The 22,100-nt window shown below is 41.0% G+C and overlaps 1 protein-coding gene across 3 annotated transcripts in view; it reads right to left on the bottom strand.

The window, feature by feature from the left end:
• The window catches only part of Rad18 (RAD18 E3 ubiquitin protein ligase), a 107,015-nt gene that overhangs the window by 39,274 nt on the left and 45,641 nt on the right, over positions 1–22,100 (bottom strand). For 2 of the 3 annotated variants that reach the window (XM_004651479.2, XM_045133798.1), the window contains exons 8-11: positions 21,905–21,981; positions 15,128–15,188; positions 3,546–3,680; positions 863–1,025 (exon numbers count right to left, since the gene is read on the bottom strand). In XM_004651479.2, the coding sequence (XP_004651536.2) occupies positions 863–1,025; positions 3,546–3,680; positions 15,128–15,188; positions 21,905–21,981 (436 nt within the window). The remainder of the gene's footprint in view (positions 1–862; positions 1,026–3,545; positions 3,681–15,127; positions 15,189–21,904; positions 21,982–22,100) is intronic. The other variant, XM_045133799.1, reaches the window with a different exon arrangement.

Raw genomic sequence — 22,100 nt, 5'->3', positions numbered from 1 at the left:
ATATAATTATGTTTTAAAAATACCTTTCAGTGGACTGGGGAAATGGCTCAATGGTTAAAGTCACTAGCTTGCAAAGTTTGCTGGCTAGGGCTTAATTCCCCAGTGCCCACATAAAGTAACATGCAAAAAGTAGCACAAGCATCTGTACTTTGTTCACAGCAGCAACAGGCCCTGGCATAAGTGTGTGTGTGCACACACAAACACACACACATACAAATAAATGAGTAAAGAAGGAAAAAATATCTTCAAGAGCTGGGGACAACAATCAGTGGAAGAGCACTTGCCTGGTATGGAAATGGCCTTGAGTTCAATTCCCAGTACAAATAAATAGATCTTTTTTTTTTCCCCAAAATGGCTTACCAGTGAGTCGCTCTTCCAAGTGCTAACCACACCAGACCCTCCTTTAGCTTCTAACATCAGACCTCATTGGGAAACTTCAGGGTTGTGTGGCCTAGATTCATCACTAAATCTCTAAAGATTTTCCCAACCTATTTTATTTATTCAGTTAATTTCCCTCTCTTAAATTTTTTTTCCTTTCCTATGCACTGACTTTCTGAATATCTCTCTTACATAGTTCTTTGATAAAAATTTCACCACCTATTATGCCTTTTTCTTTAAAACAAGGGCTAGAAAAAGTGATCGCTATAAAGGCTCTTTAATGTGCAAAACAAAGTCACGATGGTCACTGCACTACCCCCACATCCTGGCTTACTGTCACTGTGAAGTTGGCCCAGCAGTAAACAGAGTCTGAAGAAAATAGACAAACCAACTGCATCACGAAACTATCTTGTCCTAACTTCTGCCTATCCATGTGTACATGAAAAGCAGAAATGTTAAATCATGAGCTCTACACATTTCTTACCTATTGCACGAATCTGATTCTGATGAGAGAAGAATGTCAGTACAGCTGGAAGAATCATCCGGCCCCTCAGACTCTGACTGCCCTGGGGAGTGCAGTTTTGACAGAGGGAAGTGGTTTGTTTCTGAGACTGTGTTTGAGAATTTCATTTTTGCATCTTCCTGTCCTAAAAGGGGAAGTTTTAAAAAGAATTTAAAAATGAGAAAAAACAGAGTACCTTAAGAATCTATGTGCCTATTCTTTCTGTAACACTTCACATTGCTATTTGGACTTACTGAAAGTCAATGAACAGTGACTCCAGAACCCTACTGACAGACAAAGAATAAGGACCAACACTGCAAGGCTGCTATCTAATTATCCTGTTCATTGGTGTTTTCCAAAGACTAATTCATTTAAAAATAAAATTTGCTATAAAAACCTTATCTTCCAAATGAGATTTCTACAGAGTATATGAGTGCTTCATAGATCAGTGAACACTGACAAGTACAAAAAAAGACTAAAAGCAATTAGATATTCACAATATCTGTTAGTATTAATTACTATTACACACAGTGAACTTATACAGAAACTTCTGAACCTACCAAATAAAATATATTCATTGTGGAAACGGAAGATTCAGACATAAAAATATTTTCACCTGCCTAAGGACCCCGGTTCGAGGCTTGACACCCCATGACCCACGTTAGCCAGATGCACAAGGGGGCGCACACGTCTGGAGTTCGTTTGCAGTGGCTGGAAGCCCTGGCGTGCCCATTCTCTCTCTCTCTATCTGCCTCTTTCTCTCTCTGTCTGTCACTCTCAAATAAATAAATAAAAATGAACAAAAAAATATATTTTCATTTGATCCAATACATGTCACATGACTATATATCCTTTGCCATACCGTTTTTGAAGTTTCTTCTTATAGATAAGGGCAAAGAGATGCCTTGGGGTATTAGCAAAAATGTGGCGTGGACAAGTATTTGAAAATATTAGTGCAAAATCACTATCCATGAAAGATTCTTTAGTGACTATGTAAGATTCTCCCTTTCACAGTCTCCAGACTTTTCTAGGATATCTTTTACATTCAGGAAATGAGTAGGTAAGTAAACAAAAACTACTGTGAAAGTTTTGTTAGGCAGAAAAAAACATAGAGAAAAAGAATGAGACAAAGTGTTAAAAGCAGGAACAAAAGCCTTAGCAAGCTCATACAGTCCAGACTGTTCCAGTCTGGAGAACAGCATGCATCACAAGATAGGTGGTCCTAAATGTTACCCCTTATCTACCCATCAATAACCCATCATGACCAAGGCAAAGCCACGCCCTGGAACGCTCCAGGGAAAGGAAGGGCTAACCAGGTGACCTTCAGAGCAGGGAGTATCTCCTCTTAAAAATACATTACCAAGACTACCTTGAAGGGACCCAACCACCCAAGATACCCCATGCACCCAGGCAATGAGATCATCCAAGGACAGGGATATGCAATCTAGCTGGCAGGCCAGAAAGAACAATTCAATTTAAAACAACCTTTTACTTTTACATAATAACTGTATTCTTCTTTCTGTTACAGTAACTTGGAGAGGATAAAATCTCTGTTGGGGACAAACCTCATTAAAATCTGTGGGCACTGAAAGTCAGTTATTTGTCGTCAGAATGAAGAACCTCAGAGAGCCCACACAGGAGGCTTAGACAGTAGACTTCCCCAAAGACATACAATTCAAACAAGGTAGGATTGCTCATCAGAGTATCTGCATCTTACTCACCCACACAGACACTTCAAAGAGCATCAGCCACTCCGAGTTGACACTACACAAAAGTCTTCTTAGACTCTGTCTGTCGGCATTCCCTTCTGACACTGCACATGCCTCAGGCAGATCCATTCATGCCCAGCAGCCTATCACCAGTTTCACTTCTAAGCCAGAAACAGCAGTGCACAGGTGAATGTGCACACAGCACTCAAAATCCCCAAGTTACATTCAAGAGATTCAACTAACAAACAGAAAAGTGGTAGCCAGGCATGGTGGTGCACACCTTTAATCCTAGCACTTGGAAGGCAGAGGCAGGAGGATCACCATGAATGCATTCAAGGCCACCCAGAGACTACATAGCGAATTTTAGGTCAGCCTGGGCTAGAGCAAGACCCTCCCTAGAAAAAAACAAAAAAAGAAAGAAAGAAAAGTGTTACCCTGCTGGGAGATAATGAGTCAGAGTTTCTTACAAATTAAACTAGTTACTAAGAAGATTTTTAACAACTGCATGGACAAATTCAAGTCACTCAAAGATCACAAGATAAAGGCTGAGGCAGCAACCAAGGGAGCCTAGACTGAGGACAGCAGTGAGAAGTGCAATGGTAACTGAAAGAAGGAAGCATGCAGGAACTCCACTAGCCAAGCAGATGAAAGACCGAACACTATGAAGCTGCTAAGAGAAGTTGAAGACGACATCATGAAATGCACAGACATCTCAAGCTCGTGGATAGCAGTATCTGCCAATACTACCAATACTATGGAATTGTAATGATGATAATTAACAATATGGCGGAGAAATAAGGACAGATAGACATGCCAGTGGAACAGCTGGAGGCCCTGGCATGCCCATTCTCTCTGTCTCTCTTCTATCTCTCTCTGCTTGCCAATAAATTAATAAAATATTTAAAAATAAATAAATAATGAAAGTCTTCATGCCTTCAATTTGGTAAATCTCTTACCCACATATACAGATGGCAGCTTTTCTGTGGGGTCATCTGTTTTCATTACTTTGATTTTTGACATTCCACCAGTTTTCTTATATCCTTTTTTGGCCTGATCCACCAGAAGTTGAAATTCATTCTGATGTTTTTTACCTGAAATTCAAAAGATTGCAATGAAGGCAGTGCTGTGAATGTGAACCACCAAAAGTGGCAAACAGTACCAAGGCGCACAGCTGCTCACTCTCACCCTGGAACCACCTTTGGAGAGTAAAAGCCACCATGCCATGCAGAGGGCTGCAAAAAGCTGGGGCATCTTGGAAGTGTGTCTTTATCATTTTCCTTCCTCAAAAACATAGAGACACCATATCACCTAGCTGCTACTCTGTGTTTTCTTTCCAAGCCCCGTGTTCTGAAGAGGCTTCTGACAGCAAGAAAGATTCTTTGCCACCCACCTATCTGCTTTCTTGCTTGCTTTGTTCTGTTCTCTTTTTGAAATAGGATGTCACTAAGGAGACTATGTGACCTCCAACCAGTTCATATTCCTCCTGCCTCGGCTTCCCAAGTGCTGTGGTTACAGGCATGTGCCACTACACTCAGTGATCTTAAGTGTGCTTATACTCTAAAGATACTTTTCTAACTCCCAAGATACAAAAGACAAAGAAAACTATAGTAGCTGATAAACAAGCAGAAAGCTCTAGAAAAGTGGTTTATAATAAAGAATAGGCAGTGAAATTCTCCTTTATTTCCATCACATTTCTTGCTTGTTTGACTGCAGAACCCTTCTATCATTTGATGGTTTCAGCCTACCACTGTATTGTATCTTAGGGTATGTAACACTGAAAGGCCCAAGAATTCAGAAGCTCAGAAATACTATCACGCTCCAAGGGGAGCTTAAGCGGGCTCCCTGCATACCTCAAACTCCAGGCTTTACTCTCTGTTGGAAGCAAGTAAAGAATCCCTCTTCTCATTATATCAGAGCCCACTCCTAATATAAAACTAGGTAAAAGGGCATGAGATAGCCCTCAAGGATGGGAAATGAGTAATGAAGTGAACCACTTATTTGGTTTCTGTAAATAGCCTGCACTATAAGCCTTACACTATAAGCCTTAATAGCCCACACTGTTAGCCTTAGTAGCTCGCACCATAAGCTGTAACAGCCTGCCTCAGACCACCAAGGTCACAGGAGGCTGATACCATACTCTGCTACCCCCACCTAAGAAATTGCACAAAGGCTGACCTCCAAGGTCATAGGAGACTGGTACCACACTCTGCTACTCCCACCCAAGGACCTGCGCAAATGCTGACCACCAAGGTCATAAACTAATTGGCTTAGAAACTATGGGGTGGCACAAACTGACTGGCTAACACCCTGCGGGGCTCCTAATATTAGAAAATGATTGGTCTAATGCACAGGCTTTGTTAGAAACCCTATAAAAACTGTCCTGTTCCTGCATTCGGGGCTCTGCAGTCCTCTACCCCTGTGAGGTGTACGACTGTGGGCCCCAGCGCGCTTGGAATAAAATCCTCTTGCAGTTTGCATCAAGAGCGCTTCTCGTGAGTGATTTGGGGTGTCGCCTTATCCGGGCAGAGCGTGGGGGCCCCCTGCGGGGGTTTTTTCCTACAACACCAATCTCTACTCCTACTTTAATATCTCGGAACATACCTTCATAACCTTGATTGATCAAGGCCACCATTATAAATACGTTAATAGATTCAGAAGAGTACTCTATCAGCATGAGTGGTAGGCCATCTAATGGCTATTGTTGTAGCTCACTTATCTGTTTCCTTAAATACTTGGGCCATGGCTCAAAATAATATCATAAATGCTGTAAACTTTTTAGAAAGATTCATACTACAAGTGATTACAGCAGAGTTTTGAGAATTTTAATACAACAGCCAACAACATAGTTTTTAGCACTTGGTTTCTTCTAAGTCTGTAGCATAATAAAAAGCAGCAGGGCACATACTGGAGGAAGATTCTACAGAGAAGCACATGGAGCTATTCTTCCACGGTTCTAGCCATTCACTGCTTTTGAACAACTCTGTTTTAAGTTGCAGATACTTGGTAGCCATGGTAAATAATTTTCTGGAGATAAGGAAAATGCCTTTACCTGGAGGTTTATCTGAGTGGACACCACCACCCCCACACCAAGAAAGAAGCCAGTTTTACCTCCATTAACACCTTCATTTCAGTATTCTTCATCTAGGTGTGATTGCTCCACTGTTTCTACTCTGAACATCTAGTAACTTTCCCAGTCCCCCTCAACTGATCAGGTTTTAAATTTCAAATAAAGGCAAATTCACTGCATATCCATGAAAGGAATGATTCTGTTTTTAGAAACTACCCTTCAACAAGAAGTATGTTTTCTGGAAGATGTGGGCTGGGGAAATGCTCAGCACATAGGCGGCTTGCTACAAGCATTGGGGCTTGACCAAGCCTGAGACTGCCAGAGTTCATTTACCCAGCACCCACGAAAACAGCTGAACATGGCCATGCATGCCTGTAATTCCAGTCCTGAGGGAGTGAAACCAGAGAATCGCTGGGGCTCATCTAAATAGCAGCTCTGGGTTCAGAGAGAGACTCTCTCAAGGAAATCGTGGATGAGTGATAGAGGAGGGCATCTGACATTCTCCTCTGGCTACCACACTCACACACATGGGTCACATGCATCTGCACACACATGTGCATATACCACACATGATACACACCCACATGCAGAAAGAAAAAAGCAGCTATATGTTAAGATGGATTCCTATACTGAACATTGGCAGTTAAAGCAAAGACATTCAAGAGAAACTCTCCTAATTACAATTTATTTTTGCATAAAAATACATGATATTAGGCTGGAGAAATGGCTTAGAGGTTAAGGTGCTTGCTCACAAAGCCTAAGGACCTGAGTTTGATTTCCCAGTACCCACATAAGACCAGATGCACAGTGTAGCACATGCATCTGGAGTTCATTTGCAGTGGCTGGAGGCCCTGGCATGCTCATTCTCTCTCTCTCTCTATCTGCCTCTTTCTCTCTCCCACTCTCTCTCAAAATGAGTCATTTTTGTTTGTTTGTTTTGAGGTAGGGTTTCACTCTAGTCTAGGCTGGCCTGGAATTCATGGTGTAATCTCAAGGTGGCCTCGAACTTATGGTGATCCTCCTACCTCTGCCTCCCAAGTGCTGGGATTAAAGGTGTGAACCACCACATCCAGCTCAAAATGAATAAATTTTTTAAATAATTGTTTTAAGGCATAGTGTATGTGTGTAATAATTCACAAACTTCCCAGCAAAACTCAAGAACAGAGTAAAAAACTGATAAGCTTTAAAGACCATTCAAACTTTTAGAAACACAAATTATAAACTGGCCAAAAAGATGACTGGGGAAAAAATTGCTTTTTAGAAATGGGTGAAATTCTATAAAAAAAGGATGTTATAATGAAATAAAAAAAAAAACAGTTAAAATTTCAACAAAACAGGCTGTAGAGACAACTGAGTGGTTAAGGTGCTCAGGACCCAAGTTTGACTCCCCAGGTCCCATGTAGACCAGACACACAAAGTGACACAAGCGTGTGAGGTTGCACCATGCACACAAGGTGGCACAAGCATCTGGAGTTTGATGGTAATGGCTAGAAGACCTGGCACGCCAATTCTCTCTCTCTCTCTCTTTCTCTTTCTCTCACAAACACATTAAAAAAAAAAAAAAAAAGGGCTGGAAAGATGGCTTAGCGGTTAAGTGCTTGCCTGTGAAGCCTAAGGACCCTGGTTTGAGGCTCAGTTCCCCAGGTCCCACGTTAGCCAGATGCACAAGCGGGTGCATGCGTCTGGAGTTCGTTTGCAGAGGCTGGAAGCCCTGGCGCGCCCATTCTCTCTCTCTCCCTCTATCTGTCTTTCTCTCTGTGTCTGTTGCCCTCAAATAAATAAATAAATAATTTTTTTAAAAAAAGGCCAGTATGTTGGTCTTGCCTCAAAAAAAAAAAAATCAGCAAAATAAATTATAAATTGACTATTAAGATTCTTAGGAAATCTGGGTGCAGTGGCATCATGCTTTTAATCCTAGAACTCAAGAGGCAGAGGTAGGAGGACTGCTGTTAATTGGCAGCCAGGTCAGCCTGGGCTACAGTGAGACCCAATTCAAAAAAAAAGTGGGGGGGGGGGTTGAACAGATACTCAGCAGTTAAGGCACTTCCCTACAAAGCCTAACAACCTGGGTTTGGTGCCCCTCATGACCTCATGAAGCTAGATGCACAAAGTGGCATGTGCATCTGGAGTTCATTTGTAGCAGCTGAAGGCCCTGGCATGCCTATTCTCTCTGTAACTCTTTTCTCTATCTCTCTCTGCTTCCAAATAAATGAATAAATAAATAATTTTTAAAAAGCAAAGGGCTGGAGTGATGACTCAGTGGTTTAGGTGCTTGCCTGCAAAAACCTAATGACTTAAGTTTAATTCCCCAATACACAAATAACGCCAGATACACAAAAGGAGTGCATGCATCTGGAGTTTGTTTGCAGCAGCTAGAGTCCCTGGCATACCTATTTTCTATCTCTCTGTCTGTTTGTAAATAAATAAAAATTAAAAAAGAGAGAATCAGTACTCCTTCTACTGTGCTGCAGACCAGCTGGCCCAATCCTCAGTGGTGGTAATCTCAATCGCAGCTAAATCAGGTTGCAGTCTACAGCCTGAAACTTTCATTTCTTTCTGTGCTTTCTAACCTTCTGCTGCTTTCCCCACCAAAACACTAGTCCATTATCAATGCTCATGTTCCCAGGACACAGAGCAGCCAGTCTCTGAAACAAACTGCCTCCAGTCCAGTCCTGACAAATTCTCTTCCCTTCATAAACCAAGCCTTCATAGTCCACAGTTATTTCTGCATTTAGGTCTTGCATACTCTTACCACAACGGTCCATCAAACCCTACTTACAGCACTGTAAAGCATCACTTAATTCAAATTTTCAACACCCTTACATATTCTTCCCATAAACAGTACCAAAAGACCAAAAGCTACACAATCAGGTTTCTGGTAGCAACAACCCCACTCCTCTGGTACCAATTTTCTGTTGTTACTGCCATATTTCTGGGACAAACATCTAACCAAAAGCAGCTAATGGGAGGAAAGGGTTTAAAGCCTTGAAGGGAAGCTTCATCATGGCAAGGAAAGGTAGTGCAGAGGCTGGGCATCATGTGTTGCCACAGCAGGTGGAAGCTAGCAGCCAGAGTGAGCTGAGCTCTGGCAAGGAGGAAGTTAGAATATAGCACCTCAAAGCTCACCCCTAGCCCTACACTTCCCAAGGCTACACGCACATCCCAAATTGTCACAGGTGGGGACCAAGCATTTAAAACGCATGGGGCTATGGGTGAGAGTAACATTTAAACTACTACAATTAGCCTTCATAGAACTCTGAAAAAATACAGACTTATATATGTGGGAATACTATCTTCTTCCAAGCACAACCACTCTGTACACATACACTATATCTTCCTCTTCCTTACTGTTACTAGGCTTGCTAAAATTAAAAGTCAATCCCTAACTTACCCTCTGGACTCCATCATGAAGATCTTTCTGATACAGGCTATTTTTAAACCAAGACCATGGACTGTGAAAACAACTTGGTAGGTATAGCAACTGGCCATTTTATTGCTCAATGAAACAGGGAAGAATACAGCATGCCAGTGTACATTAAAAGTTTTATGAGAGCTGGAGAGATGGCTTAGCGGTTAAGCACTTGCCTGTGAAGCCTAAGGACCCCGGTTCGAGGCTCGGTTCCCCAGGTCCCACGTTAGCCAGATGCACAAGGGGGCGCACGCGTCTGGAGTTCGTTTGCGGAGACTGGAAGCCCTGGTGTGCCCATTCTCTCTCCCTCTCTCTATCTGTCTTTCTCTGTGTCTGTCGCTCTCAAATAAATAAATAAATAAATTTATAAAAAAGAAAGGAAGCTTGCCTTCTTTATAAAAAAAAAAAAAAAAGTTTTATGAGACTTCCGGTCAAAATGGTGTCTGCCTAACTCACCTCACCTCATGGGGAAGAAAAGGCAAGACCCTTAAAGCTCAGGGTTTTTGTTTGTTTAGGGGTTTGCTGATTCTAGTAGGCTTCCAGTGGGTGGGTGTAGAGGAGCAAAATAGGGAATCCGCTGATTCCCACATTCTCGGGTAGCCCACTAGTTCCCCAACACCCTCAGGCAGCCGTCCTAGCCACAATCCCAAGAAGAGTTCCCTCCTGCATGAACTGCAAGCCAAGTGCACCCAAGATAGCAGGCTAGGTCCTCTACCCTAGGCTTTCCCACCATTGGGCAGAGCTCCACCAGCGCAAACGGCATCCCAGTCACCATTCCTGCCCAGCATTGTTGACCCCTGTGTGTGTGATCGTTCCCACCCAGCCTTGCTGATGCCCATGCATGCTCCAAGAACCTCCATCTCAAAACCCTTAAAAGTGATTAACTCCTTCAGTAAAGTAGTAGGATACAAAAACAACGCACAAAATCAATAGTCTTTCTATATGCAAAAGACAAAGATACAGAGAAAAAAATGTGACATTGTCCCATTTTCAATAGCATCAAAAAAAACCTCAGAATAACATTAATGACCAAGGAGGTGAAAGACCTTTACAAGGAAAACATAAAAACACCCAAGAAAGAAAATGAGGAGGACTTGAAAAAATGGAAAGACTTCCCATGCCCCTGGATGGGTAGAATTAATATCGTAAAACTGGCAATCATACCAAGAGCAATATATAGATTTAATGCAATACCAATTAAAATCCCAACATCTTTCTTCACAGAGATAGAAAAAATGATCTCAGTCAGGTGTGGTGGTGCACGCTTTTAATCCCAGCACTTAGGAGACAGAGGTAGGGGAATCACCGTGAGTTGGAGGCTACCCTGAGACTACAGAGTTAATTCCAGGACAGTCTGGGCTAGAGCGAAACCCGACCTCAAAAAACCAAAAAGAAGAAGAAGAAAAAAATGATATCAAAATTCATATAGAATGGCAGAAGGCCTCGGATATCAAAGCATGCTCCCAGCAAAAGAAACACTTCTGGAGGTATCACCACACCTGATCTAAAGGTATACTACAAAGCTATAGTAATAAAAACAATATGATACTGACATGCACTTACCATTTGAAACAACAACAACAAAAGTCAGTTTTACTTAAGAATGCCTCTGATAGGGGCTGAGATATACCTCAGTGGTGGAGCACATGTGTGATCCTCTGCAACCAAGTAACTCCCTCCCTTCATGTGTGTATAAAGTATATAAGCAGGTGTGTGTGTGTGTGTGTGTGTGTGTGTGTGTGTACATGCATTAATCTGATTGGATTTTGCCCTTTGAGTACATGTCACATCTTTCTAAAAACCTCTGGGTTGAAATGAGAACTATAAATTTAGCATTTCTGAAGCATACCAAAGTAATATGACTATATGTGTACTAAACTAGCCACTTACTTAATGGGAAAAATTTTTTTCTTCAAGATGCACTCTTGGTATGTAACTCGGGGTGGCCTCAAACTCAAGACCCTCCTCTTTCAGCTTCCTGAGTGCTGGGGTTATAGATGTGGCTTTGGGACAGTATTTTAACATGAAAGAACAAAAGTATGATTATTTAAATTCACATATTTGATACACATAATCTCAAAAATGAAGAAAAAACAATAAAAGAATGGCAAGACTCATTTCAAGAAAATAAATGACTATTTACTACCAAAGTTAAAATTAATACTTAAGTAAAATCAGAATGCTGAGTAATTTGTCACCACTACTGTGAGTTTGACATCTTCCTAATACTTAGGCTTTCTGATGAGACTGGTGGTGATAATAAGGAATGCTTTTCAAAATATGTAATATAAATAAAATTCTCAAATTATTTAAAATTTGACAACCAATATTCTGTGACTAACAAATAATGTTACAAAATCATGTACAGATAAAAAGACCTATCCAAATAACAAGACCAACCAATTAAATTTAATGTAACAGAGTAAAAAAATTCATCAACTGATCTAAAATTTCAGTATAACAAATTTTTTCTGAACTGACACTTGATTTTAGTGTAGTATCAAAAAGTATCCACAATTTCCTAAAATATATAAAATGTCTGGTTTTCTAGTTACCTTTGTGTAAAGCTGAACATTTGTTATGGACATTAACCAAACCAACACATGGCAAAGTTTAAATACAGACACCAATGTGAGACTCAATCTGCCTTCTATTAAGTCACACATTAAAGATATTTACAAAAATTAGAACACTCTTTTCACTAATTTTTTTAAAAATATTTTATTTTTCTTTATTTAATTATTTGACAGAGAAAGAAGGAGAGAGAGAGAGACAGAGAAAGAGAATGGGTGAGCCAGGGCCTCAAGCCACAGCAAATTAACTCCAGATGCATGCACCCCTTTGTGCATCTGGCTAACGTGGGTCCTGGGAAATAGAACCTGGGTCCTTTGACTTTGCAGGCAAACACCTTAACTGCTAAGCCTTCCCTCCAGCCCGTTTTCACTAATTTTAGAAAAATACTTTTATATTTATTTATTTATTTATTTGACAGAGAGACAGGAGGAGAAAGACAGAGAGAGAGAGAATGGGCATACCAGGGCCTCCAGCTGCTGCAAATGAACTCCAGACACATGTGCCACCTTGTGCATCTGGCTTACATGGGTTCTGGGGAATCAAGCCTAGGTCCTGTGGCTTTGCAGGCAAGTACCTTAACTGCTAAGGCATCTCCCCAGCCCTTCTCACTAATTTTTGAAAGACGGAATATAAAAAGAATGAGAAAACAAGCCCTGGACTTGGGGAAAATATTTACAACATATGTAGTTTATTTTCAAATATATATAGTACTACTGGACTGGGGAAATACTCAGTGGTTAAAGGTGCTTGCTTACAAAGCCTGTCCACCTGGGGTGGAAGGCAATTCCCCAGCTTCCACATAAAGCCAGATGCAAACTTGCAGCGGCAAGAGACCCTGGTGTCCGTGCACGTGAGCACACACACAGACAGACAAATGAAAGATATTTAAAGATATATTTAGTGAAGACTGCTATCCAAAATACACAAAGAATTCTAAAAATCCAACAATAAGAAAATGAACAGCCCATAACAGCACATAAGATCAAGACACCAAAAAAGATGCACAGATGGAAGCACCCTTCAACAGCTGAGCTGGCAGAGTAGAGGACTGTAGACTGAGCAGATATACAGATGGAAAATCTAGTAAAAGAGGTTCAGGGCTAGGGAGATAGCTCGGTGGGTAGAAGGACTTCTGTGCAGAACCTGAGCTCAATCCCCAGTACCTATGTAAAGATAGGCATGACCATGTAATTCTGTAGCCCCAGTCCTGTGAGGAGCGAAGAAAGGAGATTTGATGGGGTTGACTAGTCAGCCAGTGTGATCAGGAAGTTGGAGAATGGCAGTTTCAGTGAATGGCAATCTCAAGAAACAATTCAGAAGAACACACTTGACATTCTCATCTGGCCTCCGTCCATGTGTGCACAGGGCAGTATGCATGTGCATACACATGGGCATAGACTATAATATACATACAACACCACATATACTACACAAACACTCAAAATAAAAAGACATTCAACATCATAAGCTACTAAGGAGCTCCAAATTAAACCAAGACATTACTACACCCACAAAAATAGTGAGACCCAACTGGGCACAGAGGAGCCTTCCTATAATCCCAGCACTCAGATGAGGCAGGAGGATCAAGAGTTTGAGCACAGACTACACAGTGAGTGCCAGGACAGCATGAGCTGTAAAATAAGGCCCTGCCTCAATCAAGTTCTCTGGTATTAACCTAAATACATTGAAAAAAGGACATATGCATATATACGTACATAACTGTGTATACACATACATATTATAACAAAGACCTGCACACAATCATATATGACAGCTTAATTCATAACTTCCAAAACTTGTAAGCAATTATGACATTTAGTAGGTAAACTGATTAAATAACTGTAGAAGATCTACACAACGGAATACTGTTCAGTGGTAAAAAGAATGAGTGAGCTGGAAGCACAGGTTAGTGGTAGAGTACTGGTCGAGGATTTGTACGACAACTACAGAAACCTAACAAGCCATTTAGAAGGAAGGGAGGAATCTTAAATGCACATAAGTGAAAGGAGACAACTGGAAGACTTTGTACAGTATGATTCCAATTATATGGCAGTCTGGAAAAGCAGACCTATGAAGACTAAAAAGACCAGGAGTTGGAGAGGACAGAAAGATGACGGGAAGATGAGAGGATTTCTAGGAGAAACTATTGTATTTGACAACATAATGTGACACATGTCAAAATCTGTAGAAATAAAATACCAACAGTAAGCCCTACTATGAAGTGTCAGTGTGCATCCACTGATGGTTTCAGATGTAGAAAATCTTAACTAGTGATTAAAAAAAAAAAAAAAACACAGGCAAACAAGAGGTAGCAGCGAGCACAGGCAGCTCACAAAGCCTGAATTATCTATTTCCTGACATGGATGCATTCTAGTCTTCCTACTAAAGCAATGATTTATTTTGTTGGAGGTCCCACATTTTATGAAATTTTCCTCTTCTGGCTGGTGATGATTCAAGCTATTTCTCCCACAGTGGGGGACTGCCAGGATTAGGGCATGCCTATGAAGGATTAACTTGATTAGGTTAATTAAGGTGGGAAAACCCACCATTTCACGGGCAGTAGTCCTGGACTGAATACAAAGGAGAGAAAGCTGAGCAAAATCTCTGCCTGCTCACAGTGGACTGAATGTGACCAGCTGCCTCAAGCTCCTGTTGCCGTTTCTTTTCTACCATGATGGTCTGTAACCATGAACCACAGGCTGAAATAAAGCCTTCAATCCTTAAACTGATTTTTATCCAGTATTTTGACTCAGCAATGAGAAAGGTAACTAAAGCAGTCTGAGTAAACACTCCAACAATAAAATTCAGTGTCTGAAGTAATATTACCAAGTTTACATCAAACATTAATACAAAATATTTTTTTAGAATATTCTTATTTATTTGAGAGACAGACAGACAGACAGAAGACAAACAGGGAAAAAGAGTGAATATGGGCATGCCAGGGCATCCTGCCACTGCAAACAAACTTCAGGTGCACGTACCACTTTGTGTATCTGGCTTTGCATGGGCACTAGGGAATCCAGCCCAGGTCATCACGCTTTATATAAGTGCCTTTAGCTGGGCGTGGTAGTGCACACCTTTAATCCCAGCACTCGGGAGGCAGAGGTAGGAGGTTTGCCATGAGTTCAAGGCCACCTTGAGACTCCACAGCGAATTCCAGGTCAGCCTGGGCTAGAGTGAGACTCTACCTCAAAAAAACCAAAATAAATAAATAAACATATATATATATAAGTGCCTTTAAGCACTTAGCCATCTCTTCAACCAAACACATTTTTTTAATTACTTAAGATGGGGCTGAAGAACACAGCTACCCATATAAACCTACATGAATGTTTATTTGCAGCAGCAAGAGAGCCCTGATTCACCTATATTTTTACACATGCACACACACACACATAGAGACGTACACACACATGCAATAATTAAAATATTATTTAAGATGTAAAACAGCAACCCACGTTGTTTGCAAGTAAGAAAATGGAACTTACGGTATTTACTGTGAATTTCATCTATTTCCTTTTCTGTTTGGTCCTTTGTAAAAACCATTACCTAAAATAATCAAGAAAAATATTTAAAATTCCAAACAAAATGATGAAAATGGAAATAGAAAAAACTTCAAAATCTCAAATGTACTTGGTTAAAATACAGGAAAACAATCTTTCTTGTGTTTTCTATAGAGCTCAGAAAAATAACTCCCATGTGCTTGCTTTGATTATCACAAGTATGTGTTTTGTTCATTACTTTTTTCTAATCAGTAGAAAATGTAACCCTGAGTCCATTTCAATATATGAAGTATTAGCAAAATGACCATTAAGCTTCCTAGTTTCAATACCTCATTTTCCACACCTACAAATGGTACAAGTAATACTTGAAAACAGAAGACTGGAGACATTTAGCAAATCATTAAGATGTCACATCTTACTGCCTTCTCTTTTGCAACCTAATTTCTCCAGTCACATTAGAAAAGGCATGTAGACAGAAGATACAATACACAAGATGGTATGCTAAATTCTGATTCTACTTTCTTCCATCCTAGACTTAAAATTTAGAAGAGAAATCTACTTATGCAGTTACTACAGTGCCCGTTACAGTTTGCAAAAGGTAACAACAATGCCAAAGGAAATCCCATCTTTTGTATATTGTTATAAACTTATTTTCCTAAGAATGTTGTGCTCCTGACAAACACGTTAACAAGAAAGACTCTGTAGGAGCTCCAAGCCCCTCATCAAGTGTCACAGGAAGGTGTGATTATATTCTTCTTTGAAACCTTTTCCTACAAGTTCTGCCATCAAGCTAGGAGAAGGCCACAGGGAAGAAACTGGGTCTCATCTCTTCAACAGTCCTGCAGAAGATTGAACCCATATCAACTCTCACAATCATTCAATACTTCTCTCTAAAAAAGAAAAATTAAAAAATTTTAAAAAGAAAAAAATTAATAACTCTCTGATTAACCACAGAGATGCAGAATGCCAGAGACAAAGAGGCTCTCAGGCCTTCATGACCCCATAGGGAATACCATAACCCCAATGAGGAGGGCCCCAGGGTAATGGGAGTGAGGGCTAGAGAATAAAGGTATAACATATCTTATATATACATATAAAATACAATTTAAAAATAAAATAAGGAAGCTTTCAGAAGTCCTTTGACTGACACACGTAGCTTTCTAGATAAAGACCCTAGGGATTAAGTAACTTATCAAATGTGCCATCAGAGAAAGGGCCAAATCAAAGCTTCTCTCTCTCCCTTTGTCCTTCTCTCTAATTTTTGCCCTTTTTTTTTTCTTTTTTTTTCAAAGTAGGGTTTCACTCCAACCCAGGCTGATCTAGAATTCACTATGTAATCTAAGAGTGGCCTCAAATTCCTACCTCTGCCTCTCAAGTGTTGGTATTAAAGGTGTGTGCCACCACACCTGGCTCCTACAAGTTATTTTTATTAACAAAGAAAGTAGAAACCACCTTCCCCTAAAACCAAGTGGCTCCAAGAAGAAACCCCTACTATGCTTTCCTTCTACTTTAACAATATTACAGTGAAATATAAAATATATGTTTATATAATGTGACACATGTTCATATTATACAAGTACCTTGGTGGTAGCTAATAAAAAATTAGAAGATAATTTGAGGGCAAAGTGAGATCCATTTGTACTGAGATCTAAAATTTGTTTTTTCCTATAATGAGAGACATTCCAATAAAATCTGTAAACTATCAGGATCCTAACTCCAAATGGTTCAGAAAAAAACTAAAAATTAGCCGGGCATGGTGGTATGTGCCTTTAATCCCAGCACTCGGGAGGCAGAGGGAGAAGGATCGCTGAGTTCAAGGCCACCCTGAGACTCCATAGTGAATTCCAGGTCAGCCTGAGCTAGAGCGAGACCCTACCTTGAAAAACAAAACAAAACAAAAAAAAAAGCTTAAAATTAAAATACCAACAGATCAGAAGACATAGAAATCCATATCTAGAAGTGCTAGTTGTCTGGCCCAGGCTGATCTGGAATTAACTATGTAATCTCAGGGTGCCCTCACTCATGGCGATCCTCTGCCTCCCAAGTGCTGGGATTAAAGGCATGCACCACCACGCCCAGCTTAGATGATAATCCTGATGACAATAATCTGTTGTACCATTCATTTCATTTCGCTACACTTTGAAGTTTTTCAAATCAAAAGTTAAGAGCAACTATTTCTTTGAAGAAAATTGTTGGACTATTGTTGAAAGGAAGAGAACAAGTCAGGGCGGAAACAAGGGGAGTTATGATGGAGATGATTATGAAAAAAGTGCAATGATATACATGAATGAAAATGCCAAAAATAAATCCATTATTCGTATGTTTACTAAAAAGTAATTAAAAATAAAACATAAAAAAAGCAGAACTGGAGAGACAGCTTAGCAGTTAAAGCATTTTGCCTGCAAAGACTAAGGACCCAGGTTCCTTAGTATTGGACCCTAGTATACACGGCAAATCAGAAACACATGGTGGTGCATGTGTCTGGAGTTCATTTGCCCATTGTCTCCCTCTCTCTCTCTTTTTCTATCTGCCTCTCTCTCACATTTAAATAAATAAAAATAATGTATTTTTAAAAAATAAAAGGAAAACAGTATTTCTTGGCCAGTCTGATTTGTTATTCTGTATCATTTCCTTCCTTCTTCAAAATTTCATAAATCTTTTAATTCTTGAAATTCACTATGCCAATTAAACTGTGTTTCTGTGTTAAGAAGAGCCTATCAGCTGGAGATGTAACTTATTTGGCAGAGTGCTTGCCTAGTACACACAGAGCCCTGGGTTCAATCCCCAGCACCACATGAGTCAGGCATGGTGGCACACTACTGTAATCCCAGTACTTTGGGAAGTAGAGACAACTAAACCATTAGTCCAAGGCCATCCTCAGCTACAAAGAGAACTCAAATCTAGCCTGGGCTAGTGTCCAGTGAAAAGGGTTGGGGGAAATGAGTGATAGAAGAAGGATATATCACATTAGAATTTCTCAGATGGTACACAACTGCAAGATAGCTGTGCAATTATCTACTTTCATTAAGCCGGATTATTCAAGATTTGATCATGAGTAAAAAGGACCTGGGAACCATAAAAGTCAAAGATGTGTTGCAGATTGTGCCCCTTACCCTGCAGGCCTTCTAGGAACTACTGTAAGTCATTAGGAGTAGCCACATACCTCCAGAACACATTCTTAAAAGGCCTAAAGTACATATAGGTATTTACAAAAATTATTACATGCTTTTTAATTAAATTTAACTGCTTGTTTAGCATTTCAGCCACAAAATCTGGTATTTGTTACTTTCTTTCTTTTTTTTTTGAATAAGATTTTTACTTCTTTTCCCTTGCTTTTAGTTGTTTCTTCTGTCAAGTGCCTGGTGGAAAAGCATGAAATGTCACATGCGTCCTTAGAACTAGCTGAGTCCTGGGGCTCCATGAACACTGAACCCACGACTTGGGCTGAGTATCATGGTGGCTCAGTGAGCGTGGAAGAGCTTCTTCACTGGTGACAGCACAGTGTAGCAGACTCTGGCACAGGACCCATTGCATGACACTCTGCTTGGGGTTGCATTTCTAGAGGACACCAGCACAAGACAAGTTCTACTTGGGGTTGCATTTCTACAGGACACCAGCACATGACAAGTTTTACCTGGGGTTGCATTTCCAAAGGCCACCAGCACATGACAAGTTTTACCTGGGGTTACATTTCTACATGACTCCAGCATGTGACAAATGCTACTTGGGGTTGCATTTCTACAGGACACAAGCAGATGACAAGTTCTACTTGGGGTTGCATTTCTAGAGGACACCAGCACATGACAAGTTCTACCTGGGGTTGCATTTGTACAGGACACAGCACATGACAAGTTCTACTTGGGGTTGCATTTCTACAGGACACCAGCAGATGACAAGTTCTACCTGGGGTTGCATTTCTAAGGACACCAGCAGATGACAAGTTCAACTTGGGGATTGCATTTCTACAGGACACCAGCACATGACAAGTTCAACTTGGGGATTGCATTTCGACAGGACTCCAGTACATGACAAGTTCTACCTGGGGTTGCATTTCTATGGGACACCAGCAGATGACAATTTCAACTTGGGGTTACATTTCTACAGGACACCTGCACATGACAAGTTCTACCTGGGGTTGCATTTCTACAGGACTACAGCACATGACAAGTTCTACTTGAGGTTGCATTTCTACAGGACTCCAGCACATGACAAGTTCTACCTGGGGTTGCATTTCTACAGGACTCCAGCACAAGACAAGTCCTATCTGGGGTTGCATTTCTACAGGACACAGCACATGACTAGTTCTACCTGGGGATTGCATTTCTACAGGAAACCACCACATGACAAGTTCAACTTGGGGATTGCATTTCTACAGGACACCAGCACATGACAAGTTCTCCTTGGGGTTGCATTTCTACAGGACACCAGCACATGACAAGTTCTACCTGGGGATTGCATTTCTACAGGACACCAGCACATGACAAGTTCTCCTTGGGGTTGCATTTCTACAGGACACCAGCACATGACAAGTTCTCCTTGGGGTTGCATTTCTACAGGACACCAGCACATGACAAGTTGTACTTGGGGTTGCATTTCTACAGGACTCCCAGCACATGACTTGGGGTTGCATTTCTACAGGACACCAGCACATGACAAGTTCTACTTGGGGTTGCATTTCTACAGGACTCCAGCACATGACAAGTTCTACTTGGGGTTGCATTTCTACAGGACACCAGCACATGACAAGTTCTACTTGGGGTGGCATTTCTACAGGACTCCAGCACATGACAAGTTCTACTTGGGGTTGCATTTCTATAGGACTCTAGCACATGACAAGTTCTACATGGGGTTGCATTTCTACAGGACACAAGCACATGACAAGTTGTACTTGGGGTTGCATTTCTACAGGACACCTGCACATGACAAGTTCTACTTGGGGTTGCATTTCTACAGGACACCAGCACATGACAAGTTCTACTTGGGGTGGCATTTCTACAGGACTCCAGCACATGACAAGTTCTACTTGGGGTTGCATTTCTATAGGACTCTAGCACATGACAAGTTCTACATGGGGTTGCATTTCTACAGGACACAAGCACATGACAAGTTGTACTTGGGGTTGCATTTCTACAGGACACCAGCACATGACAAGTTCTACTTGGGGTTGCATTTCTACAGGACACCAGCACATGACAAGTTGTACTTGGGGTTGCATTTCTACAGGACTCCAGCACATGACAAGTTCTACTTGGGGTTGCATTTCTACAGGACACCAGCACATGACAAGTTCTACTTGGGGTTGCATTTCTACAGGACTCCAGCACATGACAAGTTCAACTTGGGGTTGCATTTCTACAGGACACCAGCAGATGACAAGTTCAACTTGGGGATTGCATTTCTACAGGACACCAGCAGATGACAAGTTCAACTTGGGGTTGCATTTCTACAGGACACCTGCACATGACAAGTTCTACTTGGGGTTGCATTTCTACAGGACACCAGCACATGACAAATTCTACCTGGGGATGCATTTCTGCAGGACAAAGTACAAGACAAGTGCTACTTGGGGTTGCATTTCTACAGGACTCCAGCACATGAAAATTCTACTTGGGGTTGCATTTCTACAGGACAAAGCCCATGAAAGTTCTACCTGGGGTTGCATTTCTACAGGACGCCAGCACATGACAAGTTCTGCCTGGGGATTGCATTTCTACAGGACACAGCACATGACAAGTTCTACTTGGGGTTGCATTTCTACAGGACACCAGCACATGAAAAGTTCTACCTGGGGTTGCATTTGTACAGGACTACAGCACATGACAAGTTCTACCTGGGCTTGCATTTCTACAGGACACAGCACATGACTAGTTCTACCTGGGCTTGCATTTCTACAGGACACAGCACATGACTAGTTCTACCTGGGGATTGCATTTCTACAGGACACAGCACATGACAAGTTCTACCTGGGGTTGCATTTCTACAGGACTCCAGCACATGACAAGTTCTACATGGGGTTGCATTTCTACAGGACACCAGCAGATGACAAGTTCTACTTGGGGTTGCATTTCTGTAGGACACCTGCACATGACAAGTTCTACCTGGGGTTGCATTTCTACAGGACTATTGCACAAGACAAGTTCTACTTGGAGTTGCATTTCTACAGGACACAGCACATGACAAGTTCTACTTGGGGTTGCATTTCTACAGGACACAGCGCAAGACAATTTCTACTTGGGGTTGCATTTCTACAGGACTCCAGCACATGACAAGTTCTACCTGGGGTTGCATTTTTACAGGAAACAGCACATGACAAGTTCTACTTGAGGTTGCATTTCTACAGGAAACAGCACAAGACAAGTTCTACTTGGAGTTGCATTTCTACAGGACACAGCACATGACAAGTTCTACTTGGGGATTGCATTTCTACAGGACACCAGCACATGACAAGATCTACTTGGGGTTGCATTTCTACAGGAAACAGCACATGACAAGTTCTACTTGAGGTTGCATTTCTACAGGAAACAGCACATGACAAGTTCTACTTGTGCATTTTGTGCTATGTAAGAAATTCTGCTAAACAAAAATCAATCATGTCCCCTAAAATGTTACTTGCAAGAAAATCTAAATATTCTAAATAGAAATATCTTCTAGTATGTTTTCTATTAAACGGATTTTACAATTTCTGGCTCTTAATTTAAGAAGCTTAATTAAACATTGTCTCCTGTAACTCTACACAAATATTGAAAGAGACTATGAACATACACTTTCATTGAGTTTACTTGCTTCAAGGCGCATCCTGGTCTTCTCCATGTTTTCAATTTCTTGGACTATTTCAGCAGCTGTTAAAATAAGAACATAAAAGCACTGTTTGGGCTTGAGAGATGGCTCAGCTGTTAAGGCACTTGCCTGCGAAGTTAATGACTTGTTTTCAATTCCCCATTACTCACATTAAGTCAGA

This window comes from Jaculus jaculus, chromosome 14 (assembly GCF_020740685.1).
Source record: "Jaculus jaculus isolate mJacJac1 chromosome 14, mJacJac1.mat.Y.cur, whole genome shotgun sequence".
Classification (NCBI taxonomy): Eukaryota; Metazoa; Chordata; class Mammalia; order Rodentia; family Dipodidae; genus Jaculus; species Jaculus jaculus.
The sequence above is the reverse complement of the archived record's forward strand: the minus strand, read 5'-3'. Positions and strand labels throughout refer to the sequence as shown.